This window comes from Xiphias gladius, chromosome 17 (genome assembly GCF_016859285.1).
Source record: "Xiphias gladius isolate SHS-SW01 ecotype Sanya breed wild chromosome 17, ASM1685928v1, whole genome shotgun sequence".
NCBI lineage: Eukaryota > Metazoa > Chordata > Actinopteri > Istiophoriformes > Xiphiidae > Xiphias > Xiphias gladius.
The window spans coordinates 1,529,633-1,549,594 of NC_053416.1; the positions used below are offsets into that span (position 1 = coordinate 1,529,633).

General features: G+C 41.4%; 1 protein-coding gene across 2 annotated transcripts in view; it reads right to left on the bottom strand.

The window, feature by feature from the left end:
• LOC120802655 (glutamate receptor 1-like) overlaps positions 1-19,202 on the bottom strand; it is an 81,581-nt gene extending 62,379 nt beyond the window's left edge. Inside the window, exons 1-2 of one of the 2 annotated variants that reach the window (XM_040150708.1) lie at positions 19,153-19,202; positions 15,071-15,208 (exon numbers count right to left, since the gene is read on the bottom strand). In XM_040150708.1, coding sequence (XP_040006642.1) covers positions 15,071-15,110 — 40 coding nt within the window. In that variant the 5' untranslated portion in view covers positions 15,111-15,208; positions 19,153-19,202. Of the gene's footprint in view, positions 1-15,070; positions 15,209-19,152 lie in introns of those variants that run through there. The other variant, XM_040150707.1, reaches the window with a different exon arrangement.
• Between the last annotated feature and the right edge of the window lie 760 nt (positions 19,203-19,962).

A 19,962-nucleotide genomic window follows, 5' to 3' on the forward strand; every position in this document is an offset into this window, starting at 1 on the left:
AAAGATTTCACCATTCACACCACCCATCGCATTACAGGTTGAGTCACATAGGAACCGTGATTCTTATCTTCTATGATTCTGAATCAATTCCAAAAATCGTTAAATTCGTTAATTATGTTAATGAAACAAAAAACTCAGGGGTGAGAGCGCAGTGAAGCACCTCGTCAGTGTCCGGTGTGAGTTCATCTTCAAAAAAGGCAAATTTTGGATTTAATAAAGGTGAAGGGTTTTGTTAGTGCTTTGCTCCCCATCAACCAGAGAGGGACATTAGCAGAGCACTGAACTCCAGAAACTTCACAAAATTTCAACCAACTCTGACCAGGTGAAGAAACTAACTCTGGACTCTGAGCAGCGTTTTGGATAAAATGGGTTTCCCTGAGACTAGCTCTGCAGCAGAGACGGTGTGTGTCCACAACTCACATGAAGTTGGTGAAAGCACAAAAAAAAAAGCCCTTTTTAACAAGTGATGTTGGTTGTTGAATGACATTTTGATTTCATTATTCTCATACAGGCAGTAGACTACAACCTGCTTCCCAATTATTGCAGTTTAACCTTTTTAGGTAAAAAAAAAAAAAAAGCTGGTACTCTCTCACACTCTTCCCTGTTATTTTCTGCTCGGTCAGACAGTGACCTTCATCAACACCAATTAGCCTAACTGCCAGTTATGTTTCAGAAGGGGATAGTTTAACACAGTGAAAGGGACCAAGAGCCTGAAAATAGAGCCCCCTTTTATATTTACTGACTCGAGAACCCAGAATAATTTTCCGGACCGAATCATGACACTAATTGTCAGCAATCGCAACTCCTCTACGACGTGTTTCAGGTCAAGGCTTTAAAGATAAAGATAGTCGTTCTGGCACAGTCTTCAGCCTGGGTTAATGGACGTTGACACTGGGATAGTAGACAGTGCTTTATCCTGACAAGTTGACACGCGTCGAGATGCTGCTGGTGTGTGTTGCCCTATCATATATTTCCCCCCAAGGTTTAGCGCACAGTCGCGCTTGGACATTTGTCCGTCTTCATTACTATAATGCCCCGTACCACAGACGGCACTCATCCCATGACTCCACAAAACTCAGTGAAAGACACACTGAAGCACTTTGTTTATTAATGACCAGTTTAAAGAAGAGCTCCCATCATTCTGCAGAGCCGCGTGTTTATTTCTGTAGATTTATTCTGTCTGAAGTTTAGCCTACAGAGACCAGCTGGGCCACGTTCAAGCGCTATGTCAGAGCACCTCATGTTTTGCTGCAGTGCAGATACTAGTATCGACTATGTTAATAGTAACAGTGGTAGTGACGGTGATTCATATTTATTTCTAAGAACACTTTAAGCTTAAAAGATTCGTGTCACAACTAAATCATTGGGAGGATTATTTATGACAGCTGCCTTCTGTTACCCACAACGCGACCTAGGCTGAAACTCAGTGGACTTACTGCACTATGCCTCTCAATAAAGTGCACAGACTGTCATTAATTGTTACAGATGACTGCTGTACTTGAAACGAGTCTTCCAAACTCCACGACCCTCTCCCGGATCTTCCTGGCAGTGAGTCAGCTCGTCAGAACTCATCTTTGACAGGCTTCAAGTGGACGGCTAACTCCGACGCTCTGCTGTGACTGGGATTTCTAGGTGCTGGGATAATATGGGTGCTAAATCTCTGTACTGTACTGGGGGCAAAATTTACAGCTTCAGCTCTGCCCAACTTCGACCCCGTACATCTGGTGGATGGCCAAGAGTGAGCATACACACAGGCCACAGTCCCCCCGACATTAGAGCTGGTTTGAACCATTAATAAGAATCTAAGAAGAACCCGGGAAGGGGTGAAGGAAAAACACTGATTAGGCCCAACTGGTGGATTTCCCACATATGCATCAATAAAAATCAATTAACGTTTGGTAACAACGGTATAAACTTCTCCGCCCTTTCCTTCACTGTGGGGACCCTCAGGTTGGATCATTCTTTTGTGAGTGCGTCGTTGTATGTAATTATATACAGACCTGTATTAATTTGCTGTGTGAAAAGCCTGGTGAAGGTTGTTTGACCAATAACGTAGATATTTCATAAGTGCCGACAGTGTGCAGGAGTCAATTTTTTATTTTGTTCTGTTTGCAGCCGGGCAGAGACTACTACTTTTGCTGATAAGGCAAGAGGAAAAAACCCATGTAGAAGGGACGATTAAACAAAACTACTGAAACATACTGCCTCTTCGGAACTGTAGTCTGTGACATAAAAGCAAAAAAATGATGAACACCCCAAAATGAATCAAACGATTCAAAATACACCACTTTTGATGTTTGCAGAGAGCAAGACCAAGTTCTAGAGCAGGATTCACTGAAGTATTTAATGGTCTTGACAAACTGGAAGCGCAGTTTTTTATTAGTGGACTACTGCCGATGGACTGACCCTGACCTCTGACCTCTGACCTCAGTGAAGAGTTTCAAATTGTGGATTCAAGTCTCGGCTGCTGGGATCCAACAATTAGCATTGGTTTCATAAGTTTTAAACATTAAAAATGATTTTCTGCCACAAACTGTTTCTCAGTGGACTTAAAAATGAAACAGATCTTTTTACTAAAACCCTGCAGCTTATTTCCTCTCTTTTCTTTTGTTATCTTCAGTTTTCTTCTCTGCCTTCACCCTCTTCTGGCATCTGATACTGCCTCTGTTTGTCCGACATGAAACTAAGGATTAAGATTATTAATTAAAGATAATCCCTTTTTCTCTGCTGCTGGCCCTCGTATCCGAACACCGGCTCTTCCATTTTGTCATTATTTGCCAATCGTGTTGCTGGAGATAAGCGTCTTTCCGGGCGATACATGCAGCACTCTATTTTTTTCCAATGCTGCACTTTATCCCGATTTCACATTTGAGGCGTTCAACTGAGCGTGTAACTTCAAGTGAGTCCTCAAGGGCGAAATGTCACCAGTAACGCGAATCAGCTCTCTCGTTTCTCTTCCCGCCTAAATGTCTCCAACACGATGCATTCTTTATTTTTTATTTTCTACACCAATAAACAATAAATAACACAAACTATGGGGAGCGGGGCAGTCGTGTCCTATCCTTCTGTCGTCTCAATCTGTGCGCTCCTGATAAGGGAAGTCCTGGCAGTGAGACAGAGCAGAAATACCATTTAATTTCCCCTCCGTCTCCCTCCCTCCCTCCTCCTCCTCTTGTCTCCGTCTGAACCTCTGGGAGGGCGGTGAGTTAAAGTATTAGTTAGCTGCCTCTCTTGCAACTGCTGCTCAGGGGTTACAGTTTATATTTACTGTGGAAACTTGAAGGGCCGAAGATGGCGGGGAGGAGGTTAGCAATCACACCCGTCAGAAGAATATCTTAATTTTTAATCCTCAGCCGCTTTTGCTGGGGTTTCACTCCCTTTATTCACAGGCTCATGGAACAGTCAGTACTTGTCTGAGCATGGTAAGCCATATTTAGTTATTTTCTGGCTACCGTGAAATGCCATCATTTGGCATGTGAGTGGTGCTACACATGTTGGAGGACAGTTTTATGAAACTTTAAGTCATGTGGATTTTTTGCCTGTCCACTTGAGGTGTCTGTATTTATACCAGAAGATGCTAGAAACTGTCTCGTCTGTTTTTACTTTCTGCATGAAATCGTTTCTTACTGCCAAAAACTTAATGGAGACAAAACCACATAATATTTTACTTAAGTCCCTGAAATAATCAAATAATTTAAAAAATGATTTAGGTCTAGACATAGTCTAAATTAAACCTGTGACGAATGGTAAGAGGACAGGAGGTTTAAAGAGTGAAAACATTCAAGTCGGAATTTCATTTGGCCATATTACATTATTGTTAAATTTAATAAGGTTAAGAAACAGCTGAAAATAAAGTTGGTCTGAAATGTCTGTGAAAGAATAGGATAAGTGTAGACAACAATCTGATCCGAAAAGCTCCCTTGGCCTGTTTGCACACACTAACTTCAGCCGGTCGTTTTACTGCTGACTATGAGGTAAAAATAACACCTGTGGAACATCTGTCAGTCTTTATCCTTCTCTTCACAACTGAAAACAACTCATCCTTAAAACATGGCAAATGTCTCAAGAGTGAACTGAAATAACAACTTAAAACTAAATCCAATTTTTTGAGTTAGTAAAATACATGTACAGTAATTTAGTAATTTACTACAGTCACTTTATTACACTATAAATTGGTCAAGATTCAAATGCATTTTTTGGGTTTTTGAAGGGGGGGGTTGCCTTTTTTAAGGATTTTCAGAGTCTGACACAGTGCGCCCCCCTTCACACAAAATCCAGACAAGTGCTGAGCCTTAGTGCTTTTAGGGAAACTGTTCACTACTTATGCAATAACACAGGTGTCCTTAATGTTTTGCACATTTTGATGTTTCATAGGTCGTGTTTTTTTGGGAATCACAAAAAAGAGAATCATGTCATTATATCTATAGATGGAGGTGATATTGACGGTGTATTGTGTGTATCCGATATCTAATTTTATTTACAGACGATAAAACCAAAACTGCCAAACAGTATCAAAATTATGAACAAAGCGGAGTGTTGAAATGTTGTACTTCTCTCTTACTCATGTGTAGAGGTGTAGAACGAACTGACAGAAAGATTTCGTTGTATTCGAAACCTGATTGGTTATGTTTAGAGCCCAAAACAGCTGTTCTCGTTCAGATCAGCTGATGACGATCACAGCAAGAAAAACGACCGACCCGATAACTGAGCGACGTGAGTTTGAAGAGTAACGTTTGTGTTTGGTCTTCTGTCAGTGTCCGTGCATGTGTGTGTTTGATGTGTGTTAAAAGCATCATTAGACCGTGCGTGTTAGATCACTTACAGTGCGTCACATGTTCAGAGAAGGAGGCAGGTCAGAGAAGATTTTTATTCCTCCTCTTTTTTGATCATGTGTGTTATGTTGTTAATGACTGCAGCTTGTATTTTGTGTATAATTGTTAGACGTGGACACTGAAGTGATTGAAATAATAAATGAAAGAATGAACTCTTCGATGTAACAGTACGTGTCGCCCATTAAGCACAATAACAACATAAAGGACTGATGAGGCAAAACAAAACAACTACTACTGTGCATCTCATTTATACAGATGCTTCACATTTTGCACGAAATCCAAAGCAAGTTCTGTATGTGTGGGGCTGTTACTCCACTAAAGATTCCTCCCTCCAGTCAACCCCATGTCTAGACGCCTCCTGTTTAATTCCACAATCCCGCAGGTGAACAGTGGAACCCAGCGACTTAACGACCTGAAAAATTACCTTAACAAGAAATAAAGAAACTTTAATCTTTCTGTGCTCTGAGGACTTTCCTCCATTTCCTTCATCTTTGCTGACAGATGGATTTTCTGCCGCTCAGCCCAAACCCATTATTTCACACTGAAAAAAAAGGGGGGAAAAAGGGCTATATTTTTTCATGAAAAGGCCCCGTCCTGGATTTTTAATGTGGAGCAGGGTGTGAGTTCACGCAGCCGTCGGCGAAGCCCGAGTCTGTGTTAACATGGGATCACACTCAGGTTAGAGCTCCATTCAAAACCCTGTTACATGCTCTAATAGTCAGAGATGCTCACTCTACATCCCTGGCTCTCTCGCTTCCTCTACCTATTCAGTTCATTCCAGCTGTATTCAGTCCACCTCCATTCGACTCAGTCCGATTTGCTGGCATGAATGCGACATTGTGTCCAACTGCCGAAGCCCCTGATTCCATTTGGGTTCCTTCACAATAGGATGTGTTTATTATAGCAGCAACACATTCATTAACATTCAGGACTCTACAGCTCGTGACCTTTGTCCTTGTATCTAAATGCACATAAATCGGCCCCTGGATTCGTCTATAGGCGCGTTTCGTGTCTCCGTCTGAACTGAGGTTGAAGCTCTTGTCTCAAAGTCTCAGCTCCGGTCTCATTGAGCATTTCATAAGAGTATAAATGAAAAAAACAATTATATAATAAACATAGAGTAAACAACAGCACTGGCACTAAAAATACACAAACAAAGTAGAGAAAAATAACAGCATGTATGCAGGGTCTGAAAAATATTAGCAGGAGAAAACAGAGTCAAAGAAAAATGAAGGAACAACATATAGAGTCAATATCAAAAGCATGAAATATATTCAATTGAGAATAATCTCGTGAACAAATGAAGAAGTAGGGAAAGTGGAACTGCTGGTAAACACGAGAAAATCAGGAGGCAGGGATTAGAGTAAAAAGACAGTTGAGACTGTCCAGACAGAGACACAGAATTCCTCTGAGGGTCCAGTCCTCCAATAAAAACACAAACAGTCTGACAGATCTGAGACACAGCGAGACTCATCACAGTTTAGTCACCGACCGTCAGTTTGTCTGTCCGACAACGCATGAGACAGGAAGCTGCCTCTACATCATTTCTCTGTGTCGTTCTGTATGACGAAGACGAAACGAACAGGCAGAACGAGCACAGGACGTCTCTCGGGCACAACTCAGTTCTCACTGTGCGCTAATGTTGACCGTGTACCGCTTTGCACTTAGTACCAAAGGTGAAAGTACATTCAATTCTCAAAAATAAACCTGTTCAAATTAAAGCTGAGACTTGGCTCAGTAATGTAGTCTCCATTACTTTATTTCAGATTGAATGTGCTGAAGCTCAGAGCCTGGAGAACAAATGTGTAACTGTCCAAATACACCTTGTCTTGACTGTACATGTGTTGTAATGACGACTCTAAAGTGTAATAATATAATAAAATCAGTGGCAGACAGAAATGGGATTTTCAGTATTGTTACCAACTGATCAGTGTCAATTTCCAATGTAATTCCATGTAAATGTCATTCTTCATTTTTCTTAGCAATTTTTAAAAAGTTTATACCCTAAAGAGAAAACAAGCAATAAACTGACTGAGGATTACAACATTTTAACATTTTTTTAAATTATTTTTGTTTTTTATACTTTAAAAATAAACACAATGACATGAACATGAACTCTTGCACAGGAAGTACGTAACTAAAAAGTTATCTTTTCGGGACGGGATATGATGATGTTACACCACAGACTTTTTTAGGGCACGGTGCAAACACTTGGCTTCATTTTTCTGGCAGTGAAGTTGGAGGGTGACAGAGCTCAGTAACTCCATCCCCGACCCCGAGGAATTCACTGTGAAATGAAATGGAAATAGTGTTCATATATTACCGCTATGGTTCACATCTGACTGTAAATACCAGTGGTACATTATAAATCATAGCGCTGTTTTCTCTCCACAGTAACAGCAGATGTGGTTGATGTGCTGTTGAAGCTGCAGCAGCAGAGACGCAGCTGCAGGTTTTTCCATAAAGCTCACAGCTTATTTCATTCATATAATCTCCGTGTGCACGAATCGCTCGCGGTGCTCGGCTGCTCTCCCACCACCCCCCTGCACAGATGCACCCCGCTGTCTGTACTGTACACTGTGTTTGCACTGCAGAAGGACATGGGCGAGCCCGCCGTCCGTCCAGCAGCAACGCTAAACAACCCAACACTCTGCAGCCACCTCTGTCCTCCTCATGCTGGGACCAGAGACGCTGAAGTCACTAAAAGCTGAACCCTGACCGGTCGCAGCCTGGCGACCTCGGGGCCTAGGAAAGTCAACGACCACAGCCTCATGAGCATCAGTGACAACGTCAAACTGGGCGAGACTTATAATCAGGGTGGTCCTATATTCGGGCCAACATATCACTGATACAACCAGCTTTAATAAACCAGAATGCTGTGTCCTGATTCTGCTCAGTGCAGCAGGTTATTTTTCTAAACCAGACGTGAACAGAGTCTGAATGAAGGAGCTGCTGCACCTGAGCTGATCCCACCTGCCCTCTGGATACTGCTGACAAACATCTCTCTCCCTCTGTCTTCTCCTATCAAGCTCCTTGTCTTCGTTCTTCTCTCTGTCTTCCTGTCTTTGCCATTAAGCCTCTCTCTCTTTAATTTGTCCCAACCCACTCTCTTCCACATAACACTGAGATTTCTTTGACCCGTGTTACGATTTAAATTGAGATTATATCAAACAAAGATGAATTACCAGCCGAGCAAAACAGGCAACTGCCCAGAAGCCCCAGGTTTATTACATATCATGTGGATCTGTACAATTTAATTAATCCAAAATTAGCTGGAAATGTGCACCACTTAAGTACAATATCAACTAAGACAGGTCCTCCGTCCTCCATCTGGTGGCTTCTAGTCTTGGTTGGGGGATTATTTTTAAGACCTAAATTGTTTTAGTTAGGTTATATTGAGCTCATTTGTTGTAAAGTTGTGTTTCATTAAGGTTCTGGCATTTTTTTTCTGTGAGTCAAGTCATTCACAGTAAGAAAACCTCGGGCAAGGTCGTGTTATTCCACCCTACAGGTGCTATGATAAGGCCGCGAGCAACAACTGTTTTCATTATGAATACATCTGACCATTACACTCTTTAGTAAGTGATTATTAAATGAATGAAATGTCAGAAAATAATGAAAAAAGCTCAAGTTAACACATTCAATTTGTTTTTGTGTGACCATCAGTACAAAAAACCAAAACATGTGGAGGTGACTGTCAGAAAAACTGAGAAAATGGCAAATGTTTTAGACATTTTAGAAGCTGGTGCCAGTGAATTTTTGTCATTTTTACTTAAAAAAGACTTTAATTGATTATTGAAACTGTTGCCAGTTAAATTTCTGTCCCTCCACTGATAAATTAGTCAAATAATTATTCCAGCTCTGTAGTTCTGGCTGGTTTTTGGGTGTCTGGGGAAATAATGAAACTGCCACGTACTGTGGAGATCTATAAGTGGTTAATCCGGCCCAAAAACGATCAATTTACTATCATAAAAGGCAAAACACAGCATGAAATCATCGAGAGGGAGAAGCTGGATCTAGTTTGGCATTTTTGTTTGAGAAGTGACTGAAACGGTTAACCAATTATCAAAATAGTTGCAGACTGATATTCTGTCAATTGACTAATCAATTAATCGCCTAGTAGTTTCAGCTCTATAGAGTAGAGTTTTATTCACCTTCTTATTTTAAATCTGACAATATAAAAAGTTTACTGTCGGTCTGATACTTTTAACAGCTCTGCACTTTACAGGCTGAGAGGATAAACTGCCTCACAGCTTCAAACCTTGTGGTTCTGATCCAGACTCATTAAAGCTCAAAACAATGATGTGATAAAGTTTAACCGGTTCGCTCTCCGCCAGCTGTTGGCTCAGCATCTACCGGGCCAGCTGTTGACCCCCGGTCTGAAGACGACACGTCGCAGTCGGCGTGACTGTTTCTGTGAAGAGCCCCCATTCTGCTGCGTTTCGGAGCGTCCTCGTGGCCTCGTGGTTCACGCCATAACACAGCAGCGTCCCCAGTTCAAGCCCAAGCATGGCCTTCGTTTCCTGCCTCTACACTTCTACACTGTCACTTATCGAAAATAAGGCAGAGTGACAAGAAAAATGATTTTGAAACAGCCCTAAGTCTATTTTCGGTGTTTCTTTCATTGAGTGTAAATAATACCGATATTTATTTTCTGTTTTGGATCATTGTAAACTGTACATCTTTGGGTTTTGGACTGTTGGCCGGACAACACCAGACATCTGAAGACGTCACCTTGGGGAAACACGTCTGAGAAACTTGGATGGATTTTTTTTTCTTCATTCTGACATTTTACAGACTAAATGATTAATCTGTTGATCGGGAAAATAAGCGTCAGATTATCCGGTAATGAAATAATTATTAGCAGCAGGCCTGTCGTGGACAAACGCTGACAAAATTTAACTCCGGCAGCTGTTTTTAATAGAAAAACATAGAAACACCGGTTGAAGAACTCTTTTATCTCAGACACTGTTAATGATGTAAGATAAATACATCAGTCTCCTAAAATGTGAAAATTAGCCTCTATCAAATCGCAATTTTGCTAATCCACCCCCTCTGTTTCTTTGCCGTTTGTATTTTGATAATCAATGAACAATTTCCGTCCATTTTTTCGTCACCTCTCAAATGTGAGAATTTGCCGTTTTTCTTGGACCTACGTTATAATGAATTTAGAATTTTGGCTTTTGGACTGTTAGTTTGGACACAACGAGACATTTTCTGACGTCACCTGGTGCTGTAGGTAGCTATTTTTTGTTTTACAGACTAAAAGTTTCATCATTAATCGAGAAAATAACGGGCAGGTTAATCGAAAATGGAAATAATCTGGAGTTGCTGTCCTAGCCATGTGCACCGGCCTCTTTCTCTCCCCTCCCTCTCCCACTATTTCCTTTTCCTCTATATACCCTGTCTCTCTTCTTTTATTTCTTTCACTATAACACCCCCCCTCTCTCTGTCTGTTGTTTTCTCCCCTGGTCTGTTGTTGTGTGAAATGTAAATCAGACCGAGCTCTGCCTCCTGTGAGACAGACTCTCCAGTCGGAGCAGAGCAGCACGGCTGCATCTTTTCAACGCGCTCTGAGGTAGAAAAACAAATCTCTCTCTGAGAACAGAGACTCGGTCCTCGGAGCTCCCGCATCTGACACTTCACTGTTTTATACAAGCAGCTCACACTGAGCTCACAGGCGCTTTTATCAGATATTAGCCTCGGTGACGACGAGGTGCAGGAGCGACAGCTGCTCTAAAGTAACAACGCAGCAACAATGAACATGATTTTGCAGAAAAAAATAAATGAGACATTTTCATCAACGTATTTAGGAAAGAAACTACTGGACTGAATTCACGCTTGACCTAATGTGACACCGACGACTCTAACGACTGTCGTTACAACAGCCAGGAGCACTAACAAACCCAGTGACATCAAAGACCTTCATAACCACCCCGCAAAAGGTTAAACACCCGGGACTCTCCACCGGTCAGTCTGAACCGAAGAAACCTCTTGGAAGGGAGCTGAAACGTTTTCCGAGTATCTGCAACCATGTCCAGTTGCCCTCGATTCAACTCTTCTTGGAAAAACATGACGAGGACGACTAAGAATCTTCAGAGACATACCGGACTGAACGTAGCTGGATCCAGCAGGCGCTTAGTTTAGCTAGTCTGACCCTGTCCAAAGGTGACGTAATCATGGTGTTGAGCTCTAGGAACTTGTACAGTTTGGTGCAGATCCAGATAATAATCCGGATCTGGTGGAAGAAAATGCTGAATCCGAAAAGACAGTCGCGTAGGATTGTCTTTCCTTGGCGGAGGTAAGGACAGACACACAGAGTGCCATTCTCGTTTATTTCTATATCACATTTATAGTAATTCTCAGCTCTTTATACCGGGGTATGAAAAAGAATCGCTAAGTGAGTAGAGGAAGAACTGATCTCCAAAAGGCATAAAGTTAAAGAAGAAAAATTATTTTCAACATTTTAAGCAAGATTATTCTATTAATTTTTCCTTTTGTGCAAGTTTAGAGTGAAAAAAGGAAATTAGCACCCTGCAAAAGTTTGGGCACCCCAAGAGATCTGAGCCCTCAGATAACTGTTCCCTTAATTAGCTTGTTAGGGCTGTGGCTTGATACCCCGATCTGGACCTTCGTGTTTGTTCGTGCATTGTCCTAATTATACAGGTTAACACATTATTTTTAACCCGACCCTATCTACCGATTTTTGCAATATATTAACAATTAGTAAATGTTTGTAACAAACTATATTGTAGCTGTAAGCAGAGATGAGGACGTATTTTCTGCTACTGTTTGTGAGATCAAGAATTTACTTAGAAGCTCAACAAGTCGTCATGACTTTTGAACACATTTAGAAGCAGTTTTAAACCCGCAAGGAATTTACTTGAAGCAGCTGCTCAATTTAAGTAACTCTAGCAGAAAATATAAATGAAAAGCTAACTATGAAAAGTCTGAATAATTAATCAATTTCAGAGACCTTTTTGGTGTCAGGGGAAGGGGAGACTTTGAGTAATGACCTCAGTATTTGCTGCTGCTAGCACACACTTACAGCGAATAACCCACATCAGATTACGACAGCCGCTCATGTCTGCAGGTGAACTGAGGCTCATTATACCTGCAGATTTCAATGCAGGTGTAACGAGTCCCGGCTGGTAAATTCAGCGTTTTGGGCAGAACAAAACGAGGTCAGCCCATTGCTCTCTGAGCCTACTGTACTGTACTGTACGGAACGTTCCCTTGTGCCAGAGTCCATTTAGGACTGGGCTCCCCCTGGTCCAAATCCATTTACTGCTGCTGTCTGCCCTTTTAAAGCCTTCCTCCACTTACCTCTAGTCTCCCTAAGTCCCAAGTCTGCTGAACGAAGTCTGAATGATGGAAGAATGATGCACTGACCCGTGACGGTGAGTACACTGGACAGCCTGCTGCAGGACACTCGGAGTCTGATGTTAAACTAACAACGCACCTAATGCAAATGTTACCTTCAATAACCACCAAACCAAAATTGTACATTCACTACCCACTGAATCTACGTCTTCCATCAACCACTCACTGGGGCTACAAAATGAACTGTAATGAGGCTCCGTTTATTTCTGACAGCATTTGTAATTTTGAGCAATAAACGATTCTGCAGTATCTGGATTTTTACCTTAAAGACCTTAAAACTGATCTGAGTGAGAAACAAGTTTGTGTCGAACCGCTCGTCAGGGTGAGAAAACAATTCTGCCCAGTCCCGGAAAATCACAACTTTCTGCAAACGCAAGTGGCATGAAAAAGGTGACAAAGACGTTGCTGCTCTTCTTTCTATTATACCATATAGATTAAATGTCTTTGGGACGCTGCCTGACAAAACACATTATCTTGGGCCCTCAGAAATTACGGAGAGCATTTTTCACTATTATCCTATTATCTGACTTTTTATGGACTAAATAATTAACCTAACTACATTTACCGCCTCGTGGTTGTTTGCCTCCACCAACTAGTCCAATTGCAGTTTCCACCCATGTCTGTCCAGACTCATATAATATATGCAGGGAAACTTTAAAATTTTTTATAAAAGGTATTAAGTGTTTATCATAATTAGCGTATGAATTCTTGAGTTCAAGTGTTGTGAGGTCACAGAGACCGTTGACCTTTGACCACCAAATGATAATAGATTCAACCTTGAGTGCCAAATGTGAAGAAATTCCCTCAGGCGTTCCTGATACAGAGTATCGCGTTCACGAGAATGGGACGCACGGACGGACGGACGGACTACCTGAAAACATAATGGCTCCAGCCACGAAAAATAAAAAATAACTGACACATTGATCAACATTACTCTCATTGTCATTAACATTAATCTCTTTTGGCCTATACCACCATCTGCCTCATGCTCGACACTTTCTCTTCACTTCATATTAATGCAACCAATCGAAAGCTTTTGCTAAAATTGATACTTGCCCATTAAGAGCCACTGATCTTCCCAGTTGCTGTAGCAGCACTAACGACTGTGTTTGCGACAGGTCTGATGGTGCCGACTGACCGACGCTCCTGCAGCTCAATCCACTGTCACGACAATCCTACTTTTAGTTTGGAGGTGTATGATGTTTCCCAGTAGCCCGCAATCAGATACAAAAACATTTTATAGCTATCATTACTGTCTACAGAAAGGCAAAACAAAATATGTAAGACTTTTGTAAATGAAATTTAAGACTCTTTTTTGCCTTTTAAGGCCTTTTTTTTTCTTTGAGGATTTGTGCTGCTTAAGATTTTTCAAAATCTGCAGATAACTAGATTTAACAACGCTTGTAGGACATTTTCTAGAGCTGCAACTAACGATTATTGCCATCAATTAATCTGAGAGTTTTTTTTGTCAATTAGTTTATCATTCATTTTCTCTGTAAAACGTGATAAAATTGTGAAAAAAATTCTTGTTTTGTCTGAGCAACAGTCCACAACCCATATTCAGTTTACTGTCATGTACAAAAAAATAAAAACATCAAATCTACACATTTCAGAAACTGGGAACAGCAAAAGTTTGGCATTTTTGCTTAAAAATGACTAAAATGATTATTCAATCATGAAAATAGTTGCCCATTAATTTTCTGTCGACAGACTAATCGATTAATCGACTAATCGTTGCAGCTCTAGACACATCAAAGAGAAAAGTAGCAGTCAAGTCAGGGTATCCAACATGTGTCCATCCCGGGAGCAATGTGATAAAATGTTTGCTTCTCTGGAGAGTTAACGAGCATCAAGACGCCACCGCTCTGTTTGATTTTACACAGAAAACAACATGTGCAGGTGATTTTACGCGCATCATACGCTGCCCGCTACTGTGCTTTGACAAGTAAACGAATAAAGTAGGTAACGAGTGACAAGTAAGTAAAGAAATAAGGGAAAACTTCACAACCTACTTCTCAGTAGGTCGCCGCTGTCGCTGGGCCAAACACAGCTAAAGCTAGCTCACTTTGGACGAGGTGACGTTGCTGCAGCTCAGTTAAACACATTTTCAACCAACAGCAACCGAAAACAGAGCATCACGAACCAGAGGTCAAGCAGATCTACACGAGTCAAGAGTCATATTTTTCATTCAAAGCACAGAATTTTGTCAAAAGGTGAAGCGTTTGCATCTTTGTGCTACAGTGAATAAATTCTTCGAGTGGACAATTGAAAACATTATTGAAGCACTGTTTTGCAAAGCTGGCCTCACATAATGTCCACACAGAACTAGAGAGAATGTCAGAACAAAATGCAACTGGAAGAAGGTATATCTGCCAAGTGTAAGAAAACTGCCTGTACAAACACCCTGCTCGCTCCTCTTTAATATCTATGAAACCCCCTTATACGAACTGTGCTGTTTGCTGCTGAGCAGGTAGTGTACTGGGGCTTTATCAGAACCTGTCTGAGGAAAAGTGGAAACACTGAGACTGAACCACTCATTAAATGTGCTGTAAAAGCCAAAACTAGCAGCCATCTGTCAATTCACAAGCTCTGCAGAGCGGCAGAGTTGTCGTTAATTCTGGTTGGGTTCAGCACCACGAGCAACACTTTCTCATTAAAGTCGTGTCATTCAGAATCGATATCGGAAAATATCGCTTCATGAATCTAAATCCAGAAAAGTCATCTAATCTCAATGTAACAGAGCGAAGGTTTGGATGAATTACTCCACCGGCATCGGCAGAAAGTGGTCTGCGGATTCTTGGAAAATGATTCCTTCCTTTAAAAATAAGAGCGGACTAATTTGTTCGTGGACTTACAGGCGTAGGTCATGGCGAAGCTGCTCCCTGTGTCCACCATGTCCACCTGCGGCACCAGTTTGGGGACGTCCTGGTGCTGCGCCAGGGCGAAGCGAAACACCTCGTACTCATGGGAGCCGGTGGGGAAAAGGCCTCCTGTTTGATAAGCACACAGAGATACAGTGGGAATGATTTCCTGTCCAAAAGCACATAGGAAAAAGGCAAAAAAACAAAATCACGGTTCACGCCGGCTGAAAAAGGCCCTTTCGGTATAAAAATGGATACAAAGAACATCAGCAGCTGAACATAGCTGGAATAAAATGTAAAACGTTTTAGGGTTAAGTGAACCACAGAGCTTATTTTCTGCATAAATTCAAACTCCTGTTGGAATGTAAATATAGAAACTTAACACTCTTTAGTTTTAGGAAAACAAACTGCATCACTGTATTGATAAACTCAAGGACATGAGCATTAATTAACCATGTGACACAGTCTGATTGTGTGATTAGCTACGCAGCACCGTGAGTTCTCCAGCTGCTGCATATTTTAGAGAGCCGAGCAGCCAATCTGCCTCCAACTCGGCGTTTCCAAGCGTAACTTCCCGTCCCAGAACGACAGTGAAGGAACAAAGCGGTTGGTCAGTTCCATCGGGGATCAGTCTCAGATCTCTCCATTGTTCTGACCGGTGACCCTGTTACATTAAGCTGTTGGTCGGGGTGTCATTGTCTCTACTCTGCATAAAATGTCTTGGATGAGTCATCACACTCTGCTCACTTTCATTAATCAAATCGGATGTAAAAAAAAATGAAGGCTGCAACTGGTGAGTATTTTCATTATCAATCAATCTTCTGATTATTTTCTCAACTAATCAATTAAAAGTTTGGTCTATATAACAGAAGATGGTGAAAAATGCCCATCAACATGTTAAAGCACAAAGTGACAACATTAAATTTCTCATTTTGTACAAAACATTTCAAATTTACTTTCACGAAAAGCAACAAATCTTCGCATTTGAGAAGCTGGAACTTGTAAATGAATCATTGGTTATCAAGACAGCTGCCGATTTTATTTGCAATCAATCGATTAATCGTCCAGTCGCTGCAGCTCTACATTAGCGCTGCAACGACTGGACGATTAATCGATCGACAGATAATTAATCGCCAACTCTTCTAAGGACCATCAGAAAAAAAAAACGCTCACTAGTTGCAGCTTCATAAATGTGAGGATTCGTTGCTTCTCATTGTCACATTTGAGGGTGAAGTGAATATATTTGGGTTTTGCACTGTCAGTCGAATAAAACCAGCGATCTGAATTCATCTCACGAAACGATCCATGGATTAATCGAGAGTGAGTTCAGGCAAATGTCGGCATGTGCAGTTATTATGGGCAGAGTTTGTTTGGTTTTTTTTCCACTGCCATGAAAGAGGTACACAGTAAAGGTCTTCACGGGTCCACTTTGTTCCGAGGAACTGACCCGGTACAAATTCTATTCAGACTAATCAGGTCAGGTAGGGTCTCGGCTTTATTCGCCACGGGTCTCTGGTCTTTGTGTCAATACGTCCAACACCCGAGTGTTTCTGAAACGAAGCCGAGGTTATTTCAGGAAAATCAGTCGCTGATTTCCGCTGTTAAATGGCAGTTTTCTGGAAATTGATTCCCAGATGTTACGTAAGCTAAATCATTGTCTCTGGTCTATCTACCACTCACGTTTTACTGTTGGTGCAGGAGGTGCTTTGCTTAGGGCATCGCTGTGGTTCTCGGTGCACTACTCTCTGTTCCTGGCCACTCACATTCTCAACACAATGGTTTCGGGGTCACAGGGAAATTACGTGAACACTTAAACTCTGACTGACCCTCTCGTCTTATCTGTGGTGTATTACTGCGCTGACTGCACGGCGAGTCTCTCACTAAACTCGAGAATTAAAATGAACTTTTAGGGGCTTTCTGTACAGAAGCTGTGCTTTGTTCTCACAAAGAACGTAACCTCGTTTTGTCTTAAATGGTTGAGAAAACAGCCCGATAAATGAAAATCTTCAAATCTTCCTTGATCATCTCTCAACCTTCCTCTGACCTTTTCTCTCTGAACCTTCTAGAGCTGCAACACTCAGTCAATCAGTCGACGGAAAGAAAATTAAGTGCCGATCTATTCTGACAATTGGATAATTATTTTTTTAAAGTAAGGATCGACATCATTCTGTGGTTTCAAAAATTTGTCTTTAGGTGCTGCAACCAACAATTATTTTTATTATTGATTGACCCGTTGATTATTTTCTTAATTAATCAATGGGTTGTTTGGTTTATAAAATGGTATAAAACTGTGAAAAAAGTCAATCTCATTTTCGCAGAGTCCGAGGTGACATCTTGTTTTGTCAAAAACTCAAACGTGTTCAGTTTACTGTCACGGAACAGAAAGGAAACTGGAAAATATTCACATTTAAGAAGCTGAAGCCAGAGAGTGTTTATATTATATTTCTTAAAGAAATGTCTCAAACCAATGAACCAATGATCAAAGTCGATCGACTGATCGATTAATCGTTGCGGCTCTACTTGTCTCACCATTACTAGGGCATTTTTTTTATTTCTCCAAATTTGCTTTTTGATGTTTCACAGGCAAAAACGATTAACCAACAAAATAATCAGCAGACGAACTAATGATGAAAATGATTGTCGGTTTAAAAAGTGACAGTTTGTCGGGGTCTAACCTTTGACCTCACCCTCCGACGACACGAAATACAGACCACATATTCTGCACCTGTTTGTTCCAGCATTTTATTTAGAGAAACGTCCGTAAACAGGACAAGTCTTTTTATAGCCGAACCACTTCGTCAAAAGGTTGATAGTCTAATATGTCTGGTGCATCGTTGTAAACACGTTTAGCCTCATAATTCTTCAGGAACATTAAACCACAAACTCCAAGACATTGTACTATAACCTCAGACTGATCACTATCAAGACTCCGCTCATGACCTGCCACCATCCAGCTCAACAAAATAACGTGGCGGCCACAGGTCTACGTTTGCTACTGACAATGACAACAGTCAAATGAGTGATATTTCTACCGCGACCAGCGGGAAACATGAGAAAACGTGTCAGCGAACTCGCACATGAAATGCAGCTTTCACCCACTTCACTCGTATCGTATTATTATACTGCGGCCGTTGTGATGCAGACGTTCGTAGCGACAAAGAAGTTTAGCGTCCGGTCCGACAGTCAAGAGGACAGTTAGGGGACCGATGCTCCTCGTTGAGGCCTTGATGCTGTTTTAAAACCCACTTTCAGATCTGTGAAAGCTTCGTGACCCGGTCCGACGTGGTCTAGATGGGAAAGAAACAGTGAGATCACCATTTTATGTGTTTTTACAAATAGAATAAAGGTTTCACAAATCTGAAACGGTGTTTCTCTGTGTGTCTTCATACTCTCCCTGTTTTGACAAGTCTAGGTATTGTGGTTTTTGATCTAGACCTGGTCTGATGTGGCCTAGACGGGGAAAAGTAGCGAAACTGCCCTTGTTATGATTTCACAACTAGAATAGAGATGTCACAAAACTGAAGCCGTGTCGTAACGAGTCTTTACACGCTCCTTGTTAATCTAATTCAGATTTTACAAGTCTATTTAACACTGTAGAGTTTTTGATCTAGTCCTGGTCCAATGTGGTCTGGACAGAGGTAAAAAAAAAGGAGTGAAACCGTCCTATTTTTGTGTGTTTTTATAAACATAAAAGGTTTTAAAGAGTCTCTTGCTAATCTAGTCCGGATTTGACAGGCCTAAATATAGTGGTTTTTCATCTCGACCTGGTCTGTTGTGGTCTAGCCGGGAAAGAAGCAGTGTAATCCCCCTCTATTTGTTTCTCAAATAGAACAAAGGTTTTAAAAATCTTCAACTGTTTTAATCTGTCTTCTTGTGCTGTCTGTTATTCTGGTCCGAGTCTCACAAGTCTAGACCAGAAATGACAAATCTACTGAACACTGTGGAGGTTTTGGATCTAGACCTGGTCTGTTGTGGGGTTTTCCACAAACCCGAAACCTTCGAACAGCTACTTGAGCCCACTTGGTAATGAGGTCCAGGTTTAATCAACCCAACCTTCCTCTCACCTGTCGCAACGGAAGCGAGCTTCAGTGACGTGAAACGCTTGTCCGAACCCAGACGACCGCACCTGACGCAAGCTAGCTTCACGCTCGCTTTTCAAACCTGCTAAAACGGTTAAATGACGTCAGGCCGTCACGCGGCGTCCCGCAGCGCGGGAAAAACGCGAAACGCAGGGGAAACAAAGCTCGCGCCGACTTCTCGCGTTGTTTGGAAGACGCACGTTAAACCGCGCCGACTTCTCGCGTTGTTTGGAAGACGCACGTTAAACCGCGCCGACGCTGCAACTGCGACGCTCACAGGCGTCGCACCTTCAAAATAAAAGCGTCTAAAGAGAACGACAAAAGCGTAAAATACACTAATTCTAACACAATCTCAAAACATAGCTGGGAAATAAACAGAAATTTAAAAAAAATAACAATACAATCCTATATGCTAGTATAAACCGGACTAGGCTAAATGCCATTTTACAGCTACTTGTTCAGAGTGGTGGAAGAAGTAGTGAAGTCAGATCCGTAACCTGAGCGGAAGCAGCAGGAAATGCTCCAGTACAAGTAAAATTCATTGCAAATGATACTAATGGAAAGTACAGAAGTGTTTTCTAAAAATCTACTTAAAGTATCTAAAGTAAAAGTACTCATAATGCAGAAACCTGCGAACCTGAGTGTTATACTATTATATCATACTATATATTAATAGTAATATATAGTATGGTAATATAATTATAGTAGTAGTAATATATATTATAAATCACTGGATTATTACTACCGATGCATCATTGAGCAGCAAAGGTCCCTGGCATGACTTAAGCTGGGGATGTTGCAATGGTC